Genomic DNA, 26,565 nt, shown 5'->3' with positions numbered 1-26,565 from the left:
CCCAGAATAATAATTAAAACATAAAGTGTATAGCAGAGAATATGTGTAACTGTTTTGCTTCCGTCCCTCTCCTCGCCCCCCTACCTGGGCTCGAACCAGGGACCCTCTGCACACATCGACAACAGCCTCCCTCGAAGCATCGTTACCCATCGCTCCACAAAAGCCCTTGCAGAGCAAGGGGAACAACTACTTCAAGGTCTCAGCGTGAGTGATGTCACCGATTGAAACACTATTAGCGCGCACCACCGCTAACTAGCTAGCCATTTCACATCGGTTACATAAGCCTACCATTTACCCTTACTCTTTCTACAGTAGAACAGACCAGTGCCTTAGATATGCAGTTCTAGAAACTGTACTTTGTTTTGTTAGCATTACATGACAAAGTAGTCAGAAGGTTGTGGATTATAATAAAAGCACTGCATGTGAATCTATCATCTTATTTGCGGTTCGAGACACAAAATAGCCTTTTTATAAACACATTTCATACAATTCTACATTTATTTTAACATGACTGGAGACAAGTAGAATCTTTTAAATACCACAACAGAGCATGACAACGAATGAGTGCATGCTGCAACACCAGAGAGGGTTTGATTTCTATACAGGCCATTATTTTTAAAAAGAGGATAGTCTTTAGGTTTAGAACAGTGTTAAAGTTGTCTATCAACTGTGTAAAAATGTAGCGCAACAGAACCAGCTACAACTGAAGTATCTGATCATCATTGAATTAGAGAAAAAGCCCTTTGTTGTTTAACACAGCAGCTGCATATAAATCAGGTAGGCCTATATGCACTGGTAACTTTTTTTTTCATTCGAGGAAACTATAATTATCTAATTTATTCAATTTTATTGCATGTTGTTAGAAAATATATTTGTGTTGACTAGGCTAAATGAACAAACTAGGCATGCATATCTCGCATAATCCTCAAAACAAAGACTGGCCAAACTCGTGTTTCTAAAAGTAAACTCAAATAGCAGCGTAGAATGACTGTATAGCCTAATAAGGCCTTCACTGACACCGGGATATTTAAGGAGTACATGGTGACTGACGTAATTGTGTCACGGGCGTCGTTGAAGGAAGACCAAGGCGCAGTGTTGTGAGCGTACATTTTCTTTTTTATTATGAAAAGACGCCGAACAAAACAATAAACACTACAAAACAAAAACGTGAAGCTAAAGGCTATGTGCCATAAACAAAGTCAACTTCCCACAAAGACAGGTGGGGGAAAAAGGGCTACCTAAAGTATGGTTCTCAATCAGAGACAACGATAGACAGCTGTCCCTGATTGAGAACCCTACCCGGCCAAAACATAGAAATAGAAATAATAGAACATAGAATACCCACCCCCAACTCACACCCTGACCAAACCAAAATAGAGACATAAAAAGGATCTCTAAGGTCAGGGCGTGACAAATTGGCTGAAAAATCTATGGATAGAAGGCTATAATTTTGTCTGTCAAACAGTTAGGCCTACTACCTCTTATTGCTTGAATAGGAAGAAATAGACTCACAAAACCCTCTTTTTGTTAGTAGCCTAAAGTCAAATTAAAATGAAGACTGTTTAAATGAATCAGCCTACTTTCAGCACCAATGCGCTGTCCATCTCCATGGCTGCCGCTTCATATCAAATCAAATCAAACTTTATTCGCCACATGCGCCGAATACAATAAGTGTAGACTTTACCGTGAAATGCTTACTTACAAGCCCTTAACTTCTTGAACTGCACTGTTGGTTAAGAAAATCTTTACCAAGTAGAATAAAATAAAAAGTACTAATAAAAAGTAACACAATAAGAATAACGAGGCTATATACAGGGGACACCGGCACCGAGTCAGTGTGCGGGGGTACAGGTTAGTTAAGGTAATATGTAGGTGGGGGCAAAGTGACTATGCATAGGTAACAAACAAACAGCGAGTAGCAGCAGTGTACAAGACGGGGACGGGGACGGGGACGGGGGTCAATGTAAATTGTCTGATGGTGATTTTTATGAATTGTTCAGCAGTCTAATGGCTTGGGGGTAGAAGCTGTTGAGGAGACTTTTGATCCTAGACTTGGAGCTCCGGAACCGCTTGCCGTGCGGTAGCAGAGAAAACAGTCTATAACTTGGATGACTGGAGTCTCTGACAAGTAATGTAAGCTATGTAAATTACTCAAATATGGCTTATTGTGAGGTCAATAACTCAGACAAATAGCTCATTATGGGCAACGAAAAATATTGTTCTTATTCAAATCAATTATAGCAGTAGCAAGCTTAAATCCGTTCCTCCTTCTCATCTTCGCTCTCTCCCTCTCAAACTGAACAGGACATCAGTAGGCATAGTATGGTGCACAAATGTGACAAATACATTTTTCCCCCCGAAGAAGCCTTTGACTAGCCTCCTGAAGTGCTACCATACACAACACAGCCATTGGTTCCACAACACAGCCATTGGTTAGGCAGCACAGCCATTGGTTAGGCAGCACAGCCATTGGTTACCCAACACAGCCATTGGTTAGGCAGCACAGCCATTGGTTACACAACACAGCCATTGGTTAGGCAGCACAGCCATTGGTTACCCAACACAGCCATTGGTTAGGCAGCACAGCCATTGGTTAGGCAGCACAGCCATTGGTTACCCAACACAGCCATTGGTTAGGCAGCACAGCCATTGGTTAGGCAGCACAGCCATTGGTTAGGCAGCACAGCCATTGGTTACACAACACAGCCATTGGTTAGGCAGCATAGCCATTGGTTAGGCAGCACAGCCATTGGTTAGGCAGCACAGCCATTGGTTAGGCAGCACAGCCATTGGTTACACAACACAGCCATTGGTTACACAACACAGCCATTGGTTAGGCAGCACAGCCATTGGTTAGGCAGCACAGCCATTGGTTAGGCAGCACAGCCATTGGTTACACAACACAGCCATTGGTTAGGCAGCACAGCCATTGGTTACACAACACAGCCATTGGTTACGCAACACAGCCATTGGTTAGGCAGCACAGCCATTGGTTAGGCAGCACAGCCATTGGTTAGGCAGCACAGCCATTGGTTAGGCAGCACAGCCATTGGTTAGGCAGCACAGCCATTGGTTACACAACACAGCCATTGGTTAGGCAGCACAGCCATTGGTTAGGCAGCACAGCCATTGGTTAGGCAGCACAGCCATTGGTTACACAACACAGCCATTGGTTAGGCAGCACAGCCATTGGTTAGGCAGCACAGCCATTGGTTACACAACACAGCCATTGGTTAGGCAGCACAGCCATTGGTTACACAACACAGCCATTGGTTACACAACACAGCCATTGGTTAGGCAGCACAGCCATTGGTTACCCAACACAGCCATTGGTTACACAACACAGCCATTGGTTAGGCAGCACAGCCATTGGTTACACAACACAGCCATTGGTTAGGCAGCACAGCCATTGGTTAGGCAGCACAGCCATTGGTTAGGCAGCACAGCCATTGGTTACACAACACAGCCATTGGTTACACAACACAGCCATTGGTTAAGCAGCACAAAATGGTTTTCATCAGCAAGAGCAGGGCAGACCAGGGCTCATGATTTGGGATGTGTAAGTGTGTAATGCAGTGTAGCCCTAGTTTTATATACACCAATCCCAGTAGCGCAAAAAACCTGGGAAGGAAGTACATTTTCTTAGAAAATATAATTTTGCCCTGTGCTTCTCCAAGCATGCTCTTGGTATAGCCGATCAATTGAGACCACACTAGGACCCCTTGATCTAACCCGCCCAGCAGGGATGAGGGGCAGCATCAGATACACATACTATAACAAGCAACTCATTCTCACTGAGCAATATGACATTTAATCGATTACAAATTACATAACCCTCCCCTGGACAAATAAAGAAATAAGATACTAAATACTAATACTAATACTAAATACTAGTACTAAACTAATACTAAATACTAAAACTAATACTAAAACGAATACTAAATTTATTTATTTATTTATTTCACCTTTATTTAACCAGGTAGGCAAATTGAGAACACGTTCTCATTTACAATTGCGACCTGGCCAAGATAAAGCAAAGCAGTTCGACACATACAACAACACATAGTTACACATGGAGTAAAACAAACATACAGTCAATAATACAGTAAAAATAAGTCTATATACAATATGAGCAAGTGAGGTGAGACAAGGGAGGTGAAGGCAAACAAAATATATATACTAAATACTAATACTAAATACTAAAACTAATACTAATATTAATACTAAATACTAATACTATACCCTCCCCCTGACTGAAATTGAAAAAGTAAGTATCTCCCATTTTCCTCCTGGGTAACAATTGTGTAAATTTCAATCGCTCCCTTATCAACCCCAAACCACACAGCATCATTCAAACTCTAACTGAAACGAATACTTGTTGTATTCGGCGCATGTTACAAAATAAAGTTTGATTTTAACTGAAATGTACTCTAATTGTAAAAACATGGCATTAGATTGATAGAGAATGGAAACAATCCTTGTTTTATTAGTTTAGTGGTTCATTATTGTGACTAATCCTATGTCTACTGATTGTACTTAATGTCCACGATCTCTCCCTCTGTCATAAATAATGAAGGAAAAGTCAATAGGAGTCATTCGGATTTATAGTGGAGAGCGCAAAGTAAAGTATGTTCAATTCAATGTATCATGTTATTAATTATGAGTGAACAGTACGATCATCAATATTCAATGCATCACGTTATTAATTATGAGTGAACAGTACGATCATCAATATTCAATTCAATGCATCATGTTATTAATTATGAGTGTACAGTACGATCATCAATATTCAATTCAATGCATCACGTTATTAATTATGAGTGAACAGTACGATCATCAATATTCAATTCAATGCATCATCCAGGGCCCCCCTATATGTTTCTTTGTTATGATATTAATTAGGCAATTCAAAGGGAATACCTATGGTACATAACACATACCAACCATAAATATTTTAATTTCGAGAGAAAATATGAATTATATTTATTTAATCGTAGTCAAAGTGCATGCAGTGATGTGCAGTGGGTCTCATCTGTATGGATGTTCATACACACACACACACACACACACACACACACACACACACCCTTCTCCAAAGACCCTGCTCCTGAGTCACTGCTCCTAACATCTGCTGTTTTCCACAGAGACAGTGGGGTCTCACACACACTACACCCCAGGCAGGCATGGCTTCCATGCCTTCCACACACGTGACACACACACACACACACACACACACACACACACACACACACACACACACACACACACACACACACACACACACACACACACACACACACACACACACACACACACACACACACACACAGGCAAACTAAACACCATGCTAGCTCTACTCCAACCCAGTGTCATATAAGACAGAGCTTCTCCTTACCTCCCTATACACCCTCCCGTCCTCCTCCCTATACACCCCCCTGTACTGTCCTCCTCCCTATACACCCTCCCGTCCTCCTCCCTATACACCCTCCCGTCCTCGTCCCTATACACCCCCCTGTACTGTCCTCCTCCCTATACACCCCCCTGTACTGTCCTCCTCCCTAAACATCCTCCCGTCCTCCTCCCTATACACCCTCCCGTCCTCCTCCCAATACACCCTCCTGTCCTCCTCCCTATACACCCCCCTGTACTGTCCTCCTCCCTATAATCCTCCTGTCCTCGTCCCTATACACCCCCCTGTACTGTCCTCCTACCTATACACCCTCCTGTCCTCCTCCCTATACACCCCCCTGTACTGTCCTCCTCCCTATACATCCTCCTGTCCTCGTCACTATACACCCCCCTGTACTGTCCTCCTCCCTATACATCCTCCTGTCCTCGTCCCTATACACCCCCCTGTACTGTCCTCCTCCCTATACACCCTCCTGTCCTCCTCCCTATACACCCCCCTGTACTGTCCTCCTCCCTATACATCCTCCTGTCCTCGTCACTATACACCCCCCTGTACTGTCCTCCTCCCTATAATCCTCCTGTCCTCCTCCCTATACACCCTCCCGTCCTCCTCCCTATACACCCCCCTGTACTGTCCTCCTCCCTATAATCCTCCAGTCCTCCTCCCTATACACCCCCCTGTACTGTCCTCCTCCCTATACACCCCCCTGTACTGTCCTCCTCCCTATAATCCTCCTGTCCTCGTCCCTATACACCCCCCTGTCCTCCTCCCTCTCACACCCTCCTGTCCTCCTCCCTGTACATCCCCTCCTGTCCTCCTGTCCTCTTCCCTCTCACACCCTCCTGTCCTCCCCTCACTTCACACAAAACCTCCCACTCCACTGTAATCACACAGCATAAGCCCCCTCCCACACTCTCCTTCTCCATGCCTCCTCCTTCTCTTTCTCTTTCTCCTCCTCCTCCTCCACCTTCTCCACGCCTCCTCCTCCTCCTTCACATAGGAACCATCTCCTTACAACAAACCCTGAATATGCAGATTGGCTCATTCAGCAGCAGTTGCTAGTCCGCTCTCCTCCATAAATGCAGCTGCAGCACATTCAGAGGCCTGAACAGAGGAAAAATGCCTACGCTAGGTGGGGGGTGGGGGGTGGGGAGGGTGCTTTGGGAACCTCTGTTCACAGTAGCCTTTACTGCAGCCAGAAAGGGGAATTTAGGTGTGTGTGTGTGCATATAAACACAAGGAGAGGGGGAGAGCAGATTTATGCAAGACTTTGAGCAGATAGGTTGAGTAATCATGCACCTTTTTAAAGAGTGATTATTTTGATTAGTGCTTTTATCTGGTTTTAAAACTGCATCTGGTACATCAGATAATCTAAGATTAAAACTGCATCTGGCACATCAGATAATCTGAGATTAAAACTGCATCTGGTACATCAGATAATCTGAGATTAAAACTGCCTCTGCTACATCAGATAATCTGGTATTAAAGATGCATCTAGTACATCAGATAATCTGGTTTTAAAATGCCCTCTGGTACATCAGATAAACTGGTTTTAAAACTGCCTCTGGTACATCAGATAAACTGGTTTTAAAGATGCATCTGGTACATCAGATAATCTGTGATTAAAGATGGTACATCATATACAAGTAGGGCCCTCTTAGTTTGTCTGTGTCCGCAATGGCAGTTCTGGTCTAAAGAAGTGCATTATATTCATAGTGTAACGGTCCTGACCTGTTTTCTGTTGTTTTTGTATGTGTTTATGGTCAGGGCGTGTGTTTTGGGTGGGTAGTCTATGTTTTGTATTTCTAGGTTGGGTTTTGTGTTCGGCCTGGTGTGATTCTCAATTAGAGACAGGTGTGTATCGTTTGTCTCTAATTGAGAGTCATACTAAGGCAGCCAGGGTTTCACTGGGGTTTTGTGGGTGTTTGTTCCTGTGTCCACACAGGACGGTTGAAGGTTAGTCACGTTTGTTGTTTTGTAGTTTTGTAGTGTCTTGTTTGCTGTGTTCATTAAAAGATGGCTTATTTCCCTCAATCCGCATCTTGGTCCTATCCATGCTCCTCCTCGTTTGAGGAGGAGAACAACAATGACTGCCTTTACACATAGCCACGGAAAGTAGGGTTGTTGAGGGTGATGCAGCGCCCCCTGAAAAATATGAATTTAAAAAAAATCTGTTAATAAAAATACATTTTTTTGCTATAAATATTTGTTCACCAATGTAGTGCACTGGGCCTTTACTAGTATTAGCAGACCGATATAGACGTCTGTAGCATCTCTGCTTTGGCAAAAAAAGGTAGTTGTATAATTAATGATTTTGATGAATGATTTTAGCAGGATTCAATAGTTGGAATTGGGAGAGTTGTTGCCCTGTTCCTTTCTTTGTGATGTCATTCTAATGGAATCTAGAAATAACAAAACTCTGTCATCAAACATCCACATCAAACTAAATATTTTTCTTGATCAAATAACATGGGAAAACAACCGATTTTTTGTTGTTGTTGTGCAGTGTTAATTTACCATCCTTTCAAACCACTTAATGTAAATGTACATTAGTGTATTGTACATAGGCTGGTCATCTAGGTTTCTACCTGTAGACTTTTCATCACTATGACGATAAAACAATGTACAATACAGTAATTGAGTACATGGAGACATCAAGTGGTTTGTGACGATGAGGCTTAGTTGGTAGAGCATGGCATGTGCAACACCAGGGTTGTGAGTTCGATTCCCACGGGGGACCAGTATGGAAAAGTACGGAAATGTACACACTCACTCAGATTTCACATAGAATTAAGTTGCATTTGCAAAGTATTGTCTTGAAACTTGTAAACATTTTTCAAACAAGTTACAAATGCTGGTAAACACAACAAAAATGTGATAAAAGTAGAGTGAACTGGTTATTTACTAGTCCTGTATTAACAGACCTATATAGACGTCTGTAACACTGGGCCTTTACTAGTCCTGTATTAACAGACCTATATAGACGTCTGTAACACTGGGCCTTTACTAGTCCTGTATTAACAGACCTTTACTAGTCCTGTATTAGCAGACCTATATAGATGTCTGTAACACTGGGCCTTTACTAGTCCTGTATTAACAGACCTATATAGACGTCTGTAACACTGGGCCTTTACTAGTCCTGTATTAACAGACCTTTACTAGTCCTGTATTAACAGATCTATATAGACGTCTGTAACACTGGGCCTTTACTAGTCCTGTATTAACAGACCTTTACTAGTCCTGTATTAACAGACCTATATAGACGTCTGTAACACTGGGCCTTTACTAGTACTGTATTAACAGACCTATATAGAAGTCTGTAACACTGGACCTTTACTAGTCCTGTATTAACAGACCTATATAGACGTCTGTAACACTGGACCTTTACTAGTCCTGTATTAACAGACCTTTACTAGTCCTGTATTAACAGACCTATATAGACGTCTGTAACACTGGACCTTTACTAGTCCTGTATTAACAGACCTATATAGACGTCTGTAACACTGGTCCTTTACTAGTCCTGTATTAACAGACCTTTACTAGTCCTGTATTAACAGACCTATATAGACGTCTGTAACACTGGGCCTTTACTAGTCCTGTATTAACAGACCTATATAGACGTCTGTAACACTGGACCTTTACTAGTCCTGTATTAACAGACCTTTACTAGTCCTGTATTAACAGACCTATATAGACGTCTATAACACTGGGCCTTTACTAGTCCTGTATTAGCAGACCTATATAGACGTCTGTAACACTGGACCTTTACTAGTCCTGTATTAACAGACCTATATAGACGTCTGTAACACTGGGCCTTTACTAGTCCTGTATTAACAGACCTTTATAGACGTCTGTAACACTGGACCTTTACTAGTCCTGTATTAACAGACCTATATAGACGTCTGTAACACTGGGCCTTTACTAGTCCTGTATTAACAGACCTTTACTAGTCCTGTATTAACAGACCTATATAGACGTCTGTAACACTGGGCCTTTACTAGTCCTGTATTAACAGACCTTTACTAGTCCTGTATTAACAGACCTATATAGACGTCAGTAACACTGGGCCTTTACTAGTCCTGTATTAACAGACCTTTACTAGTCCTGTATTAACAGACCTATATAGACGTCTGTAACACTGGGCCTTTACTAGTCCTGTATTAACAGACCTTTACTAGTCCTGTATTAACAGACCTATATAGACGTCTGTAACACTGGGCCTTTACTAGTCCTGTATTAACAGACCTTTACTAGTCCTGTATTAACAGACCTATATAGACGTCTGTAACACTGGGCCTTTACTAGTCCTGTATTAACAGACCTATATAGACGTCTGTAACACTGGGCCTTTACTAGTCCTGTATTAACAGACCTATATAGACGTCTGTAACACTGGGCCTTTACTAGTCCTGTATTAACAGACCTTTACTAGTCCTGTATTAACAGACCTATATAGACGTCTGTAACACTGGGCCTTTACTAGTCCTGTATTAACAGACCTTTACTAGTACTGTATTAACAGACCTATATAGAAGTCTGTAACACTGGGCCTTTACTAGTCCTGTATTTAACAGACCTATATAGACGTCTGTAACACTGGGCCTTTACTAGTCCTGTATTAACAGACCTATATAGACGTCTGTAACACTGGTTATTTACTAGTCCTGTATTAACAGACCTATATAGACGTCTGTAACACTGGGCCTTTACTAGTCCTGTATTAACAGACCTATATAGACGTCTGTAACACTGGGCCTTTACTAGTCCTGTATTAACAGACCTTTACTAGTCCTGTATTAACAGACCTATATAGACGTCTGTAACACTGGGCCTTTACTAGTCCTGTATTAACAGACCTATATAGACGTCTGTAACACTGGACCTTTACTAGTCCTGTATTAACAGACCTATATAGACGTCTGTAACACTGGGCCTTTACTAGTCCTGTATTAACAGACCTTTACTAGTCCTGTATTAACAGACCTTTACTAGTCCTGTATTAACAGACCTATATAGACGTCTGTAACACTGGGCCTTTACTAGTCCTGTATTAACAGACCTATATAGACGTCTGTAACACTGGGCCTTTATTAGTCCTGTATTAACAGACCTTTACTAGTTCTGTATTAATAGACGTCTGTAACACTGGGCCTTTACTAGTCCTGTAATAACAGACCTTTACTAGTCCTGTATTAACAGACCTATATAGACGTCTGTAACACTGGGCCTTTACTAGTCCTGTATTAACAGACCTATATAGACGTCTGTAACACTGGACCTTTACTAGTCCTATATTAACAGACCTATATAGACGTCTGTAACACTGGTTATTTACTAGTCCTGTATTAACAGACCTATATAGACGTCTGTAACACTGGGCCTTTACTAGTCCTGTATTAACAGACCTTTACTAGTCCTGTATTAACAGACCTATATAGACGTCTGTAACACTGGGCCTTTACTAGTCCTGTATTAACAGACCTTTACTAGTACTGTATTAACAGACCTATATAGAAGTCTGTAACACTGGGCCTTTACTAGTCCTGTATTTAACAGACCTATATAGACGTCTGTAACACTGGGCCTTTACTAGTCCTGTATAAACAGACCTTTACTAGTCCTGTATTAGCAGACCTATATAGACGTCTGTAACACTGGACCTTTACTAGTCCTGTATTAACAGACCTATATAGACGTCTGTAACACTGGACCTTTACTAGTCCTGTATTAACAGACCTTTACTAGTCCTGTATTAACAGACCTATATAGACGTCTGTAACACTGGGCCTTTACTAGTCCTGTATAAACAGACCTTTACTAGTCCTGTATTAACAGACCTTTACTAGTCCTGTATTAACAGACCTATATAGACGTCTGTAACACTGGACCTTTACTAGTCCTGTATTAACAGACCTATATAGACGTCTGTAACACTGGACCTTTACTAGTCCTGTATTAACAGACCTTTACTAGTCCTGTATTAACAGACCTATATAGACGTCTGTAACACTGGGCCTTTACTAGTCCTGTATTAACAGACCTTTATAGACGTCTGTAACACTGGGCCTTTACTAGTCCTGTATTAACAGACCTTTACTAGTCCTGTATTAACAGACCTATATAGACGTCTGTAACACTGGGCCTTTACTAGTCCTGTATTAACAGACCTTTACTAGTACTGTATTAACAGACCTATATAGAAGTCTGTAACACTGGGCCTTTACTAGTCCTGTATTTAACAGACCTATATAGACGTCTGTAACACTGGGCCTTTACTAGTCCTGTATAAACAGACCTTTACTAGTCCTGTATTAGCAGACCTATATAGACGTCTGTAACACTGGGCCTTTACTAGTCCTGTATTAACAGACCTTTACTAGTCCTGTATTAACAGACCTATATAGACGTCTGTAACACTGGGCCTTTACTAGTCCTGTATTAACAGACCTATATAGACGTCTGTAACACTGGGCCTTTACTAGTCCTGTATTAACAGACCTATATAGACGTCTGTAACACTGGGCCTTTACTAGTCCTGTATTAACAGACCTATATAGACGTCTGTAACACTGGGCCTTTACTAGTCCTGTATTACTAGTCCTGTATTAACAGACCTATATAGACGTCTGTAACACTGGACCTTTACTAGTCCTGTATTAACAGACCTATATAGACGTCTGTAACACTGGGCCTTTACTAGTCCTGTATTAACAGACCTTTACTAGTACTGTATTAACAGACCTATATAGAAGTCTGTAACACTGGGCCTTTACTAGTCCTGTATTTAACAGACCTATATAGACGTCTGTAACACTGGGCCTTTACTAGTCCTGTATAAACAGACCTTTACTAGTCCTGTATTAGCAGACCTATATAGATGTCTGTAACACTGTACCTTTACTAGTCCTGTATTAACAGACCTTTACTAGTCCTGTATTAACAGACCTATATAGACGTCTGTAACACTGGGCCTTTACTAGTCCTGTATTAACAGACCTTTACTAGTCCTGTATTAACAGACCTATATAGACGTCTGTAACACTGGGCCTTTACTAGTCCTGTATTAACAGACCTATATAGACGTCTGTAACACTGGACCTTTACTAGTCCTGTATTAACAGACCTATATATACGTCTGTAACACTGGACCTTTACTAGTCCTGTATTAACAGACCTATATAGACGTCTGTAGCACTGGGCCTTTACTAGTCCTGTATTAACAGGCCTTTACTAGTCCTGTATTAACAGACCTATATAGACGTCTGTAACACTGGACCTTTACTAGTCCTGTATTAACAGACCTATATAGACGTCTGTAACACTGGGCCTTTACTAGTCCTGTATTAACAGACCTTTACTAGTCCTGTATTAACAGACCTATATAGACGTCTGTAACACTGGGCCTTTACTAGTCCTGTATTAACAGACCTATATAGACGTCTGTAGCACTGGACCTTTACTAGTCCTGTATTAACAGACCTATATAGACGTCTGTAACACTGGACCTTTACTAGTCCTGTATTAACAGACCTATATAGACGTCTGTAACACTGGGCCTTTACTAGTCCTGTATTAACAGACCTTTACTAGTCCTGTATTAACAGACCTATATAGACGTCTGTAACACTGGGCCTTTACTAGTCCTGTATTAACAGACCTTTACTAGTCCTGTATTAACAGACCTATATAGATGTCTGTAACACTGGGCCTTTACTAGTCCTGTATTAACAGACCTATATAGACGTCTGTAACACTGGGCCTTTACTAGTCCTGTATTAACAGACCTTTACTAGTCCTGTATTAACAGACCTATATAGATGTCTGTAACACTGGGCCTTTACTAGTCCTGTATTAACAGACCTTTACTAGTCCTGTATTAACAGACCTATATAGACGTCTGTAACACTGGTCCTTTACTAGTCCTGTATTAACAGACCTTTACTAGTCCTGTATTAACAGACCTATATAGACGTCTGTAACACTGGGCCTTTACTAGTCCTGTATTAACAGACCTATATAGACGTCTGTAACACTGGGCCTTTACTAGTCCTGTATTAACAGACCTATATAGACGTCTGTAACACTGGACCTTTACTAGTCCTGTATTAACAGACCTATATATACGTCTGTAACACTGGACCTTTACTAGTCCTGTATTAACAGACCTATATAGACGTCTGTAGCACTAGGCCTTTACTAGTCCTGTATTAACAGGCCTTTACTAGTCCTGTATTAACAGACCTATATAGACGTCTGTAACACTGGACCTTTACTAGTCCTGTATTAACAGACCTATATAGACGTCTGTAACACTGGGCCTTTACTAGTCCTGTATTAACAGACCTTTACTAGTCCTGTATTAACAGACCTATATAGACGTCTGTAACACTGGGCCTTTACTAGTCCTGTATTAACAGACCTATATAGACGTCTGTAACACTGGACCTTTACTAGTCCTGTATTAACAGACCTATATAGACGTCTGTAACACTGGACCTTTACTAGTCCTGTATTAACAGACCTTTACTAGTCCTGTATTAACAGACCTATATAGATGTCTGTAACACTGGGCCTTTACTAGTCCTGTATTAACAGACCTATATAGACGTCTGTAACACTGGGCCTTTACTAGTCCTGTATTAACAGACCTATATAGACGTCTGTAGCACTGGACCTTTACTAGTCCTGTATTAACAGACATATATAGACGTCTGTAACACTGGGCCTTTACTAGTCCTGTATTAACAGACCTTTACTAGTCCTGTATTAACAGACCTATATAGACAACACACCCCACCCCCCAAACTACTTCCCTATGATTAGCTATAGAGAAATGGGGGTTCCCTCCTGGTCAAAAGTAGTGCACTAGGGAATAGGGTGCCATGTATCTGGTCAAAAGTAGTGCACTAGGGAATAGGGTGCCATGTATCTGGTCAAAAGTAGTGCACTAGGGAATAGGGTGCCATGTATCTGGTCAAAAGTAGTGCACTAGGGAATAGGGTGCCATGTATCTGGTCAAAAGTAGTGCACTAGAGAATAGGGTGCCATGTATCTGGTCAAAAGTAGTGCACTATATAGTGCCTGGGATATACTCTAACCTCTCTGCAGAAAACATTCCTGAAAATATTCTCTGAACTAGCTGATGGGGGCAAGAAAAATACTGCATAAAAAAAAAACCACATCGTCTTAGTTCTCACATATATAACCAAGGTCCTTAGATGGAAATGATCACTGTTGTAGAACTCCTCCAGGATATTACTGCAAGAAATTAACGTCCCAAATAGAACCCTGTTCCCTACCTACACAGTACGCTATTTTAGACCAGGGCCCATAGGAAATAGGGGGGGGGGGGGGGGGGGGGGGCATTGTGGACGCAAAGTATGTTCTGTGGGGGTTTAAAACTCCTCTGAAGAGCAGGAAAGATGACTCATATGTCTCTATTGTCTCGGTGAAGAAGTCTAATGTACACAAAGAAAGCCTACGGGGGTGCGCGTGTGTGTGTGGTGTGCGCAGTACATTTATTCATTAAAAGGAAGCTCAGTTCTTATCCCAACTAATCAAATTCATTATACTTTACATTCACTGCTGCATAATACTGTAAGATAGAAAGATAGATATGAGATGGATAAGTCCGTCCCTGGCTAGTTATGTCAACTCACAATGACATTGTCTGCAGTCTGAAATACCCTATTCCCTACATAGTGCCCTATTCTGGTCAAAAGTAGTGCACTACATAGGGAATAGGGTCCCATTTGGGATGTACACATTCTGTCCCTGACATTGTGGTTGTCCTTAGTACAGCAGGGGTGGAGGATGGGGGGGGAGAGAGAGAGAGAGAGGAGAAAGACAAAGGTTGAGGTGAAAACAAAAAGAGACTTTGCAATGATAAAATACTAGAAAGAGGAAGCTTTTTATGGAAGAAAGGACAGAGGAGTGAATGAATGGAGGATGAGGGATGGAGGGATGATTAGGAAAAGAGGCAGAATGATAAAATACTAGAAAGAGGTATTGAGGGAAGAGGTATTGCTCTAGATGTAAAGACATATGAATGAAAGAATGGATCAGAAAATATAAATAAATAAATGTAACCTTTGTTTAACTAGGCAAGTCAGTTAAGAACAAATTAATATTTACAATGACGGCCTACATAGAGGCTAAGCAACCTCTCCTCTCTTCTTCCCCAGTGTCTGTTCTTTCAAGTATGGTTGATAGAGGGAGAAGGACTATCTCTGTTGTGCTTTCTGCAGCCTTAGCACAAACATCTGATTCAAGCTTTCTGTGAACAAATGGCCATCTTGCCAACACAATGACAGTGAGAGTGGGCCCACAGCCACGGCACCGCCCCCTGGCCATGAAGTCAAAGGGATGGGCCATCAAACATGAAAACAGAAACAGAAATCCCCCCTATTATGGAGTAATAACTACAATACCCAGCAAGGAGCACTATAATTGTATTAATGGTCCTGAATTAATGCATATTTACACCCCGACAAATCATATATTCACTTCCAAACATAACTGAAAGACTCAAAATGATACTGCAAGGGACAGGTGTTGAAAATCTGAATATATAGACACTGTGGTGCAACGAGACAGATTCCTGTTTGTTTATTCAATGCGTCTATCTGTCCCTATCCAAATAATCCAGAAATTAACCAAATGCTATGAAGCATGGATGTTGTTTATGAGTATAACACTATGAAGCCAAGAGACCCCAGGACAGCAGTAACAGGCCTGAGGGTTGTACTTCATACCAGTCCGCGTAGCTGAAAGACCGTGACAGCAAAAGCAAGCAAACACGACTGTACGCGTTGCTATGGTGATTACAGTAAACAAACAGTGCAAATCAACATCCGGAAGAAACCAACGCTACGGCTGACTGCAAAAGTTGAAATATTTTAACACTGGTCGGCAAGGGCCGTCTACCGTGGAGGTTTACCGCATTCACAGCCAGACTGCATTTACCATCGTGCTCTCGTTGGAAACAATGACATCCGGTTTGCCGTCTACCTTCTACCTCGTACCATCTAAACGCAGCATAAGAAAGTAAAACTTAGATAATGTATTTTTGGGTTGTTGAGTCAGTTGGACCATGCCTATTTAAGGGCAAGTTAGCTGGCTAAGTCATTGCTCTTTCTTGGCTGTATACCCCTCTGACTGAGGTTTTAGTGCCATAAAAACTAATGGTTAGACATGCCACAATGTATTTTTATTTAATTTAACTAGGCAAGTCAGTAAAGAACAAATTCTTATTTACAATGACGGCCTAGGAACAGTGGGTTAACTGCCTTGTTCAGGGGCAGAATGACAGATTTCTACCTTGTCAGCTCGGGGATTCAATCTAGCAACTTTTCAGTTACTGACCCACTAGGCTACCCTGCCGCCCCAATTATAGTGATTGTTCTTCAATCAAAACCTAATGCAAGATCAAATTCGATTTTGCTTCAGTATAAAACGCACAATGAATCCGTCCCAGATCTCCACATCAGCAGTTTGGTTCTCCAGCCCTGTGTGAAGGAGCTTTTAGTAGTGGGATGATGTAATTCAACTAATGGGCATAACGTTACATGTCACAACCAATCAAATATGCCCCCCCCCCATACACTTTAGTAGCAGAGGCCATCTGTGAGGTTGTAGTGTGATGCTGTAGTACAAGGCATCATAACATTTTTTTTACTCAGTGTTTTGATCTGTTCTATCCATATAAACCAGAAATGAATAAAACATTTATGAAGCAGTGGACTTGTTTTCCCACACTATGTGAGTGAAGGTTGTAGTGGGATGCTGCTGAAAAGAGATCCACTCCACAGCTCTGGTTCCTCCTGAGTCCTGCAGCCCCTCATCACTCACTGATAGGTAGATCTTTCCTCCTCTCAACTCCTCTCTCCTCTCCCCGGGTCCTCTCCTCTCCACAGCTGCAGCCCCTCATCACTCACTGATAGGTAGATCTTTCCTCCTCTCAACTCCTCTCTCCTCTCCCCGGGTCCTCTCCTCTCCACAGCTGCAGCCCCTCATCACTCACTGATAGGTAGATCTTTCCTCCTCTCAACTCCTCTCTCCTCTCCCCGGGTCCTCTCCTCTCCACAGCTGCAGCCCCTCATCACTCACTGATAGGTAGATCTTTCCTCCTCTCAACTCCTCTCTCCTCTCCCCGGGTCCTCTCCTCTCCACAGCTGCAGCCCCTCATCACTCACTGATAGGTAGATCTTTCCTCCTCTCAACTCCTCTCTCCTCTCCCCGGGTCCTCTCCTCTCCACAGCTGCAGCCCCTCATCACTCACTGTAAGGCGGACCATTACTTCCATCAGCTGCATTTGGGTTTGAGCTAGTCAGCAAGTTTCCCTTTCCCTCACTTGTGTGCAATGTACACACACACACACAGTGTACTAAAGTCATATACAGTGTGAGAGGCCAGAGGCCATCAGCTGTGTTCTTAGTCTATGGAGAGAGAGACACAGTGACGTGACAGTGGCCTCTCTGGCTCTTTGAACCTGAAACGGAGGTGTGTTTGTTTGTGGGAGCGTGCATATATCCTGTGTGTGTGTGTGTGAGATTGACAGCTCATAAAGACATAAAGAGTTTGCGGTAAGTCACTCTGAGTCTCTCCTCTCTGTGAGGACAGACAGGCCGACGGACAGCAGCAGGACTATAATGGAAATAAGCCTTTAGAGTTTTATTGTGTGTTATAAACTGGGTGGTTTGAGACCTGAAGGCTGATTGGCTGACAGCCGTGATATATCAGACCGTATACCACGGGTATGACAAAACATTTATTTTTAATGCTCTAATTACATTGGTAACCAGTTTTATAATAGCAATAAGGCACCTTGGCTAAGAGCTGTATCCAGGCACTCAGCGTTGCATCATGCATAAAACATCCCTTAGCCATGATATATTGGCCATATACCACACCCCCTAGGGCCTTACTGTTTAATTATCCTTCATAGTTGTTATGTCACCATTGTCTCTGGCTGGAGCACACTTCCATGTACTTTTAATGATCAAATAAAGCAAACCAAATTCAGAGATGGATACTACAACTGAACACTAGCTGGTTACTCAGACCAACCAGCCTTCATCCTCTCAGCCTGGCTCTGAACCAAGCATAGCCATGAACCTGAACCTGGCTGTGGTTCCAATGTCTCATTGAGGCAGAGTGACTGTGGTTCCAATGTCTCAGTGAGGCAGAGTGACTGTGGTTCCAATGTCTCAGTGAGGCAGAGTGACTGTGGTTCCAATGTCTCAGTGAGGCAGAGTGACTGTGGTTCCAATGTCTCAGTGAGGCAGAGTGACTGTGGTTCCAATGTCTCAGTGAGGCAGAGTGACTGTGGTTCCAATGTCTCAGTGAGGCAGAGTGACTGTGGTTCCAATGTCTCAGTGAGGCAGAGTGACTGAGTTCAATACCAGTGTAACAGTTTTGCTTCCGTCCCTCTCCTCGCCCCCCTCCCTGGGCTTGAACCAGGGACCCTCTGCACACATCAACAACTGCCTCCCACGAAGCACCGTTACTCATCGCTCCACAAAAGCCGAACAACTACTTGAAGGTCTCAGAGTGAGTGACGCCACTGATTGAAACGCTATTAGCGCGCACCATGCTAACTAGCTAGCCATTTCACACAGGTTACAGTAGAATGGGCCACATGCACTGAATGTGTCACTACCAATGCTGACTGTTCAGCAAATCACTCTGGATATGAACTTATCATTACTTAGGTGCAACATGGAGCTAGCTCATATAAACTTGTACATGGGTCCATATACAGTACAGTGAGTCAGTGCATATATGTATTTTAAGTCACTTTGAATAGGAGCCTCTGGTAAATGACCATATTACTAGCTAGGGCTATGTAGCTAGCTCATATAAACATGTACATGGCATGTGGTGCAAAGGAGGTTGGTGGCACCCTATTTGGGGAGGACGGGCTCGTGGTAACGGCTGGGGCGGAATAGGTGGAATGGTATCAAATACATCAAACACATGGTTTCCATGGTTTCCATGTGTTTGATGCCATTCCATTTGTTCTGTTCCAGCCGTTATTATGAGCCGTCCCTCCCCACTGATGTGGTGTCATATTCAATCTGTAAATGTTACCAGTTCTGTCTGTTTTGAATAAAATCATCTGCTAAATGACCATATTATTACTTAGGGGCTTGAAGTAATAGGAAAAGGTCTGTCACATAGTGTCTTCACTTACGTTGGAGTCCAGCAGGTCGACGCTGTCCAGGCTCTTGCTCCTGTGGATGCGTCCTTTGATCCTGCGTAGCGAAGGCTTGGCCTGATGTATGCTGCTCACAGACGATGATGCAGAGATCGAGCCGCTCCCGTGTCCTAGTCCGAGACCCTGTCCCTGACCTAGGCCTTGACCCCGGCTGGCTCTGCCGTGTGGGAGATTGCCGGGGTGGAGGAGGCTGGGGTGAATCCTGAGGGTCAGACAAAAACATCCCATCAGGATCATCATACTGAACACACTCCGAGAATAGAAGAGACGAGAATATAAATTGTTACTGAAGGTCGAATCGGTTGCAGCAAAACTACAAACAATTAACAGTGGACAAGTGCCTGGCCTCTAGTGTTAGCAGGACTGTGTCTTAGTGAATGAACCATAGTGTTAGCAGGACTGTGTCTTAGTGAATGAACCATAGTGTTAACAGGACTGTGTTTTAGTGAATGAACCATAGTGTTAGCAGGACTGTGTTTTAGTGTATGAACCATAGTGTTAGCAGGACTGTGTCTTAGTGAATGAACCATAGTGTTAACAGGACTGTGTCTTAGTGAATGAACCATAGTGTTAACAGGACTGTGTCTTAGTGAATGAACCATAGTGTTAGCAGGACTGTGTCTTAGTGAATGAACCATAGTGTTAGCAGGACTGTGTCTTAGTGAATGAACCATAGTGTTAGCAGGACTGTGTCTTAGTGAATGAACCATAGTGTTAGCAGGACTGTGTCTTAGTGAATGAACCATAGTGTTAACAGGACTGTGTCTTAGTGAATGAACCATAGTGTTAGCAGGACTGTGTCTTAGTGAATGAACCATAGTGTTAGCAGGACTGTGTCTTAGTGAATGAACCCAGGAAGAAGAAGTCCTGATGGACTAACATGCTGGATATCATGGTTTCCAGATTAAGTCTAGTCCTGGCCTGAAACACAATGTTAATGGAGATGCACAAACCAGTCCTAAACTTTTAAGGACTCAGTAGGCTCTATTATCAGAGCCAGCCCACAATGCACCACAGGCGTGACTGAGTGAGAAAGAAAAGTAACACAAACAGACAATAATAAGCCGACAGACTTACTGTGAATAGAGAAGACCAGGATGGTCATTCTTCATGTTTGTTTCTATAAAGGCCACAATTCAACAGTTCCCTGTTGAATTACCTGGCATTTAAAGCAGCGGTGTATAATAGGATTTATTTGGATTGAATGTCACCCAGTCTCTGTAGGAGATGCACTTCTGGCTGTTTAAACCTGGAGCTGACGTGCGTGCGTGTGTGTGCGGGCCTGAGACAGGCCCTGTGGTAAGGAGAGACAGTTATAACTTGGTAACTGTATAGCTACACCAGGTAATACTTTGAGTGAGCAAACTACCAGAAATATATTTTTTTAATGAAAGGAGCGGACACAAGGAGAGTTAAGTGTTGGCGGCCAGAGACCAGGCAACCACAGTTTGGTCTCAAAGCTTAACTTTGTAGCACCCAGGCCCTGTGGCAGAGACAGACCGTTTTTAAAATGTTTTTTTATTTTACGAGGCAAGTCAGTTAATAAGAACAAATTCTTATTTACAATGATGGCCTACCCCGGACAAACCCTAACCCGGACGACGCTGGGTCAATTGTACACCGCCCTATGGGACTCCCAATCATGGCCGGTTGTGATACAGCCTGGAATCGAACCAGGGTCTGTAGTGACGCCTCTAGCACTGAGATGCAGTGCCTTAGACCGCTGCGCCACTTGGGAGCAGCTTCACTCAGTAAGGTATGGTTACACCAGGCACTACTTCGAGGTATCAAACCAGAAGTCTGTGTGTTTCTCTTCTTTCCCAAGTAGTTCAGGGAAGTCCCTCCCATAGGATAGTAGGAAAGGAAGGAGGAGAGAGAGAACATGCTAGAGCAGAATTATACACTGCTCAAAAAAATAAAGGGAACACTTAAACAACACAATGTAACTCCAAGTCAATCACACTTCTGTGAAATCAAACTGTCCACTTAGGAAGCAACACTGATTGACAATACATTTCACATGCTGTTGTGCAAATGGAATAGACAAAAGGTGGAAATTATAGGCAATTAGCAAGACACCCCCAAAAAGGAGTGGTTCTGCAGGTGGTGACCACAGACCACTTCTCAGTTCCTATGCTTCCTGGCTGATGTTTTGGTCACTTTTGAATGCTGGCGGTGCTTTCACTCTAGTGGTAGCATGAGACGGAGTCTACAACCCACACAAGTGGCTCAGGTAGTGCAGCTCATCCAGGATGGCACATCAATGCGAGCTGTGGCAAGAAGGTTTGCTGTGTCTGTCAGCGTAGTGTCCAGAGCATGGAGGCGCTACCAGGAGACAGGCCAGTACATCAGGAGACGTGGAGGAGGCCGTAGGAGGGCAACAACCCAGCAACAGGACCGCTACCTCCGCCTTTGTGCAAGGAGGAGCAGGTGGAGCACTGCCAGAGCCCTGCAAAATGACCTCCAGCAGACCACAAATGTGCATGTGTCTGCTCAAACGGTCAGAAACAGACTCCATGAGGGTGGTATGAGGGCCCGACGTTCGCAGGTGGGGGTTGTGCTTACAGCCCAACACCGTGCAGGACGTTTGGCATTTGCCAGAGAACACCAAGATTGGCAAATTCGCCACTGGCGCCCTGTGCTCTTCACAGATGAAAGCAGGTTCACACTGAGCACGTGACAGACGTGACAGAGTCTGGAGACGCCGTGTAGAACGTTCTGCTGCCTGCAACATCCTCCAGGATGACCGATTTTGCGGGGGGTCAGTCATGGTGTGGGGTGGCATTTCTTTGGGGGCCGCCCAGCCCTCCATGTGCTCGCCAGAGGTAGCCTGACTGCCATTAGGTACCGAGATGAGATCCTCAGACCCCTTGTGAGACCATATGCTGGTGTGGTTGGCCCTGGGTTCCTCCTAATGCAAGACAATGCTAGACCTCATGTGGCTGGAGAGTGTCAGCAGTTCCTGCAAGAGGAAGGCATTAATGCCATGGACTGGCCCGCCTGTTCCCCAGACCTGAATCCAATTGAGCACATCTGGGACATCATGTCTCGCTCCATCCACCAACGCCACGTTGCACCACAGACTGTCCAGGAGTTGGCGGATGCTTTAGTCCAGGTCTGGGAGGAGATCCCTCAGGAGACCATCCGCCACCTCATCAGGAGCATGCCCAGGCGTTGTAGGGAGGTCATACAGGCACGTGGAGGCCACACACACTACTGAGCCTCATTTTGACTTGTTTTAAGGACATTACATCAAAGTTGGATCAGCCTGTAGTGTGGTTTTCCACTTTAATTTTGAGTGTGACTCCAAATCCAGACCTCCATGGGTTGATACATTTGATTTCCATTGATAATTTTTGTGTGATTTTGTTGTCAGCGCATTCAACTATGTAAAGAAAAAAGTATTTAATAAGAATATTTCATTCATTCAGATCTAGGATGTGTTATTTTAGTGTTCCCTTTATTTTTTTGAGCAGTGTAGATAGAGAGGGAGTTTAACCCATGTAGTAGTGGTGCTCTAGAGGTAGCGGCTTAGACTCTCAATTTGTTCCTTCAAATGTTTTTTATTTATTTATTATTATGTTTTTATTCTTCTATATATATATATATATTTAGGTTTATAAATGTTTTTCCCCAATTCGTGATATCCAATTGGTAGTTTTTGGAAGGTCAAGAGCCATGCGTCCTGTGAAACACGATTGCGTCAAGCCGCACTGCATCTTGACACACCGCTCACCTAACCTGGAAGCCAGCCGCACCAATGTGTCAGAGGAAACACAGTAAAGCTGGCGACCGCAGTCAGCGCTCCCAGCCTGCCACAAGGAGTTGCTAGAGCGTGATGGGACAAGGACATCCCAGCCGGCAAAACCCTCCCCTAACCCGGACGATGCTGGGCCAATTGTACGCCGTCTATCGCAGTCGCGGCAGGCTACGACAGAGCCTAGGATCGAACCCGGATCTGTAGTGACGCCTCTAGTACTGCGATGCAGTGCCTTAGACCACTGCGGCACTCGGGAGGGCTTTGACTGTCTTGACAGAACATGCTTAACCAGGATTTACTCTCAAATGATACTTGAAAGAGGAGAGGAAAGGGAGGGAGAGACAGGAGAGAGGGAGAGAGGGAGAGGAAAGGGAGAGAGGGAGAGGAAAGGGAGAGAGGGAGAAGGGAGAGAAGAGAGAGAAGAGAGAGGGAGAGACAGGAGCGAGGGAGAGACAGGAGAGAGGGAGAGACAGGAGAGAGGGAGAGACAGGAGAGAGGGAGAGACAGGAGAGAGGGAGAGACTGGAGAGACGGGAGAGACGGGAGAGACAGGAGAGAGGGCGAGACAGGAGAGAGGGCGAGACAGGAGGGAGAGAGATCCATTTCCATTTTAAGTGGCTGACTATGATACTCCAGAGGGTTTTGTGACTAAATGTTTAAAAAGTGGTGAAAGAAAAAGAGAGGAATAACCTATGAGCGGAAACAGAGCAGTAAAGCTCGCAAAAGACAAATGCCTTTTCAGATGGATTTTCTGTGAGAAAATGTGTAACGCATGCATAATAACAGAACAACAGAGTTGAAAGGTCACTCCGGTCAGCGTTCACTCCTTCTACACCCATCTCCTGGAGCAATGAAAGATGCCAGGCGAAGACTTTTTAGACAAATGCGACAGAGCCAAAGTGACTAAGGCGAGCAGCTGATAGGAAAGAGAGTCTCTGAATGCATCACAGACCCAAGGTAGTCTTGCACAGTCAGAGGCCATCTCTTACACGTTGATTCTAGAACGGACGTCGGCCAATAGCCTTCAGGCAGGAAGTCAGAGAGAGTAACTTATTGCCTTCTGCTACAGTGGGATGGCTAGATAGTGGCTATGTCACCAATGGTACCCTATTCCCTACATACTGTACTACCTTTGACTAGAGCCTTGTGGGCACTGGTCAAAGTAGTGTACTATATAGGGAATTGCTCTGGTGAGAAGTAGTGCACTATATAGGGAATAGGGTGCCATTTGGAGACAGACGTCCTAGTCTGTTTTTGATCTACATTGTTTAATAGAATACACGTACAGGTGTTATGATGGAGATTTTACCGCCACTCTAGGTGGAACACTGATTCATCAAAAGTTGGTTTCTTACACACACACACACACACACACACACACACACACACACACACACACACACACACACACACACACACACACACACACACACACACACACACACACACACACACACACACACACACACACATACACACACACACGCGCATTTGGCATAGAGTTCCAAGCTGCACCCAGCATGCAGGCTTTTAGAAGGTCAGGAGATCATTTACTTCTGTTCTGCTTACTGTTAGACTTCATCTTTTTGAAGGTAAGGCTCCACTGTCGGGTTCCCGAGTGGCGCAGGGGTCTAAAGGCACTGCATCTCAGTGCTAGAGGCGTCACTACAGACCCCAGCTGTATCACAACCGGACGTGATCGGGAGTCCCGTAGGGCGGCGGACAATTGGCCCAGCATTGTTACGGTTTGGTGGTCATCAACAGAACCTCTATTAGCAGACCATCAACAGAACCTCTATCAGCAGACCATCAATAGGCCGTCAACAGAACCTCTATCAGCAGGCCGTCAACAGAACCTCTAGCAGCAGACCATCAACAGAACCTCTATCAGCAGACCGTCAACAGAACCTCTATCAGCAGACCATCAACAGAACCTCTATTAGCAGACCATCAACAGAACCTCTATTAGCAGACCATCAACAGTACCTCTATCAGCAGACCATCAGCAGACCATCAACAGAACCTCTATTAGCAGACCATCAACATAACCTCTATTAGCAGACCATCAACAAAACCTCTATTAGCAGACCATCAACAGAACCTCTATTAGCAGACCATCAACAGAACCTCTATTAGCAGACCATCAACAGTACCTCTATCAGCAGACCATCAGCAGACCATCAACAGAACCTCTATCAGCATACTATTAACAGAATCTCTATTAGCAGACCATCAGCAGACCATCAACAGAACCTCTATTAGCAGACCATCAACAGACCATCAACAGAACCTCTATCAGCATACTATTAACAGAACCTCTATTAGTAGACCATCAACAGAACCTCTATCAGCAGACCATCAGCAGAACCTCTTATTTATAATGCTCTCTACCCACTCTCTAAGTACTTCTTCATTCACACACACACACACACACACACACACACACACACACACACACACACACACACACACACACACACACACACACACACACACACACACACACACACACACACACACACACACACACACACACACACACACACACACACACACAGCGTCTTTATTCATAACATACACACACTCCTATACATCTCATAGCATACACACTCACAGTTTGACGTAGTGTTTTGGTAACTATTGGCGACGCTGGACAGCAGCTTGCATCTGAGAGGCAGCAGAGATGTGTACGTAGAGACAGAGACTGGGACATCTCAAACTAGACACTGTGTGTAGAAACAGCCTCCTTTTTCACGAGAAAGAGGCTGTCTATCAGTAACACGGATATACAGTGCCTTCAGGAAGAATTCACACCCCTTGACTTGTTCCACATTTTGTTGTTACAGCCTGAATTCAAAATGGATTCCAGAGATGGTTTTTTTCTCTCACCCATCTAGACACAATACCCCATCCCATAATGACAAAGTGAAAACATGTTTTTAGAAATGTTAGCAAATGTATTGATAATGAAATATATCATTTACATTGTATTCACACCCGTGCGTTGTGCGCCAGGCTTGTAGAGTCATACCCAAGAAGACTCAAGGCTGTAATCGCTGCCAAAGGTGCTTCAACAAACTACTGAGTAAAGGGTCTGAATACTGTTTTATTATAAAAAGAATTGCATCAATTTATAAAAATGTGTTTTTGCTTTCTCATTATCTGGTATTGTGTGTAG

At 43.6% G+C, this 26,565-nt stretch overlaps 1 protein-coding gene across 8 annotated transcripts in view; it reads right to left on the bottom strand.

Moving 5' to 3' along the window:
• Positions 1–26,565, bottom strand: part of LOC129854911 (tight junction protein ZO-1-like) — a 177,750-nt gene that overhangs the window by 127,885 nt on the left and 23,300 nt on the right. For all 8 annotated transcript variants that reach the window (XM_055922068.1, XM_055922070.1, XM_055922072.1 and 5 more), the window contains exon 2: positions 19,605–19,830. In XM_055922068.1, the coding sequence (XP_055778043.1) occupies positions 19,605–19,830 (226 nt within the window). The remainder of the gene's footprint in view (positions 1–19,604; positions 19,831–26,565) is intronic.

This window comes from Salvelinus fontinalis, chromosome 5, assembly GCF_029448725.1.
Source record: "Salvelinus fontinalis isolate EN_2023a chromosome 5, ASM2944872v1, whole genome shotgun sequence".
Taxonomy (NCBI): domain Eukaryota; kingdom Metazoa; phylum Chordata; class Actinopteri; order Salmoniformes; family Salmonidae; genus Salvelinus; species Salvelinus fontinalis.
The sequence above is the reverse complement of the archived record's forward strand: the minus strand, read 5'-3'. Positions and strand labels throughout refer to the sequence as shown.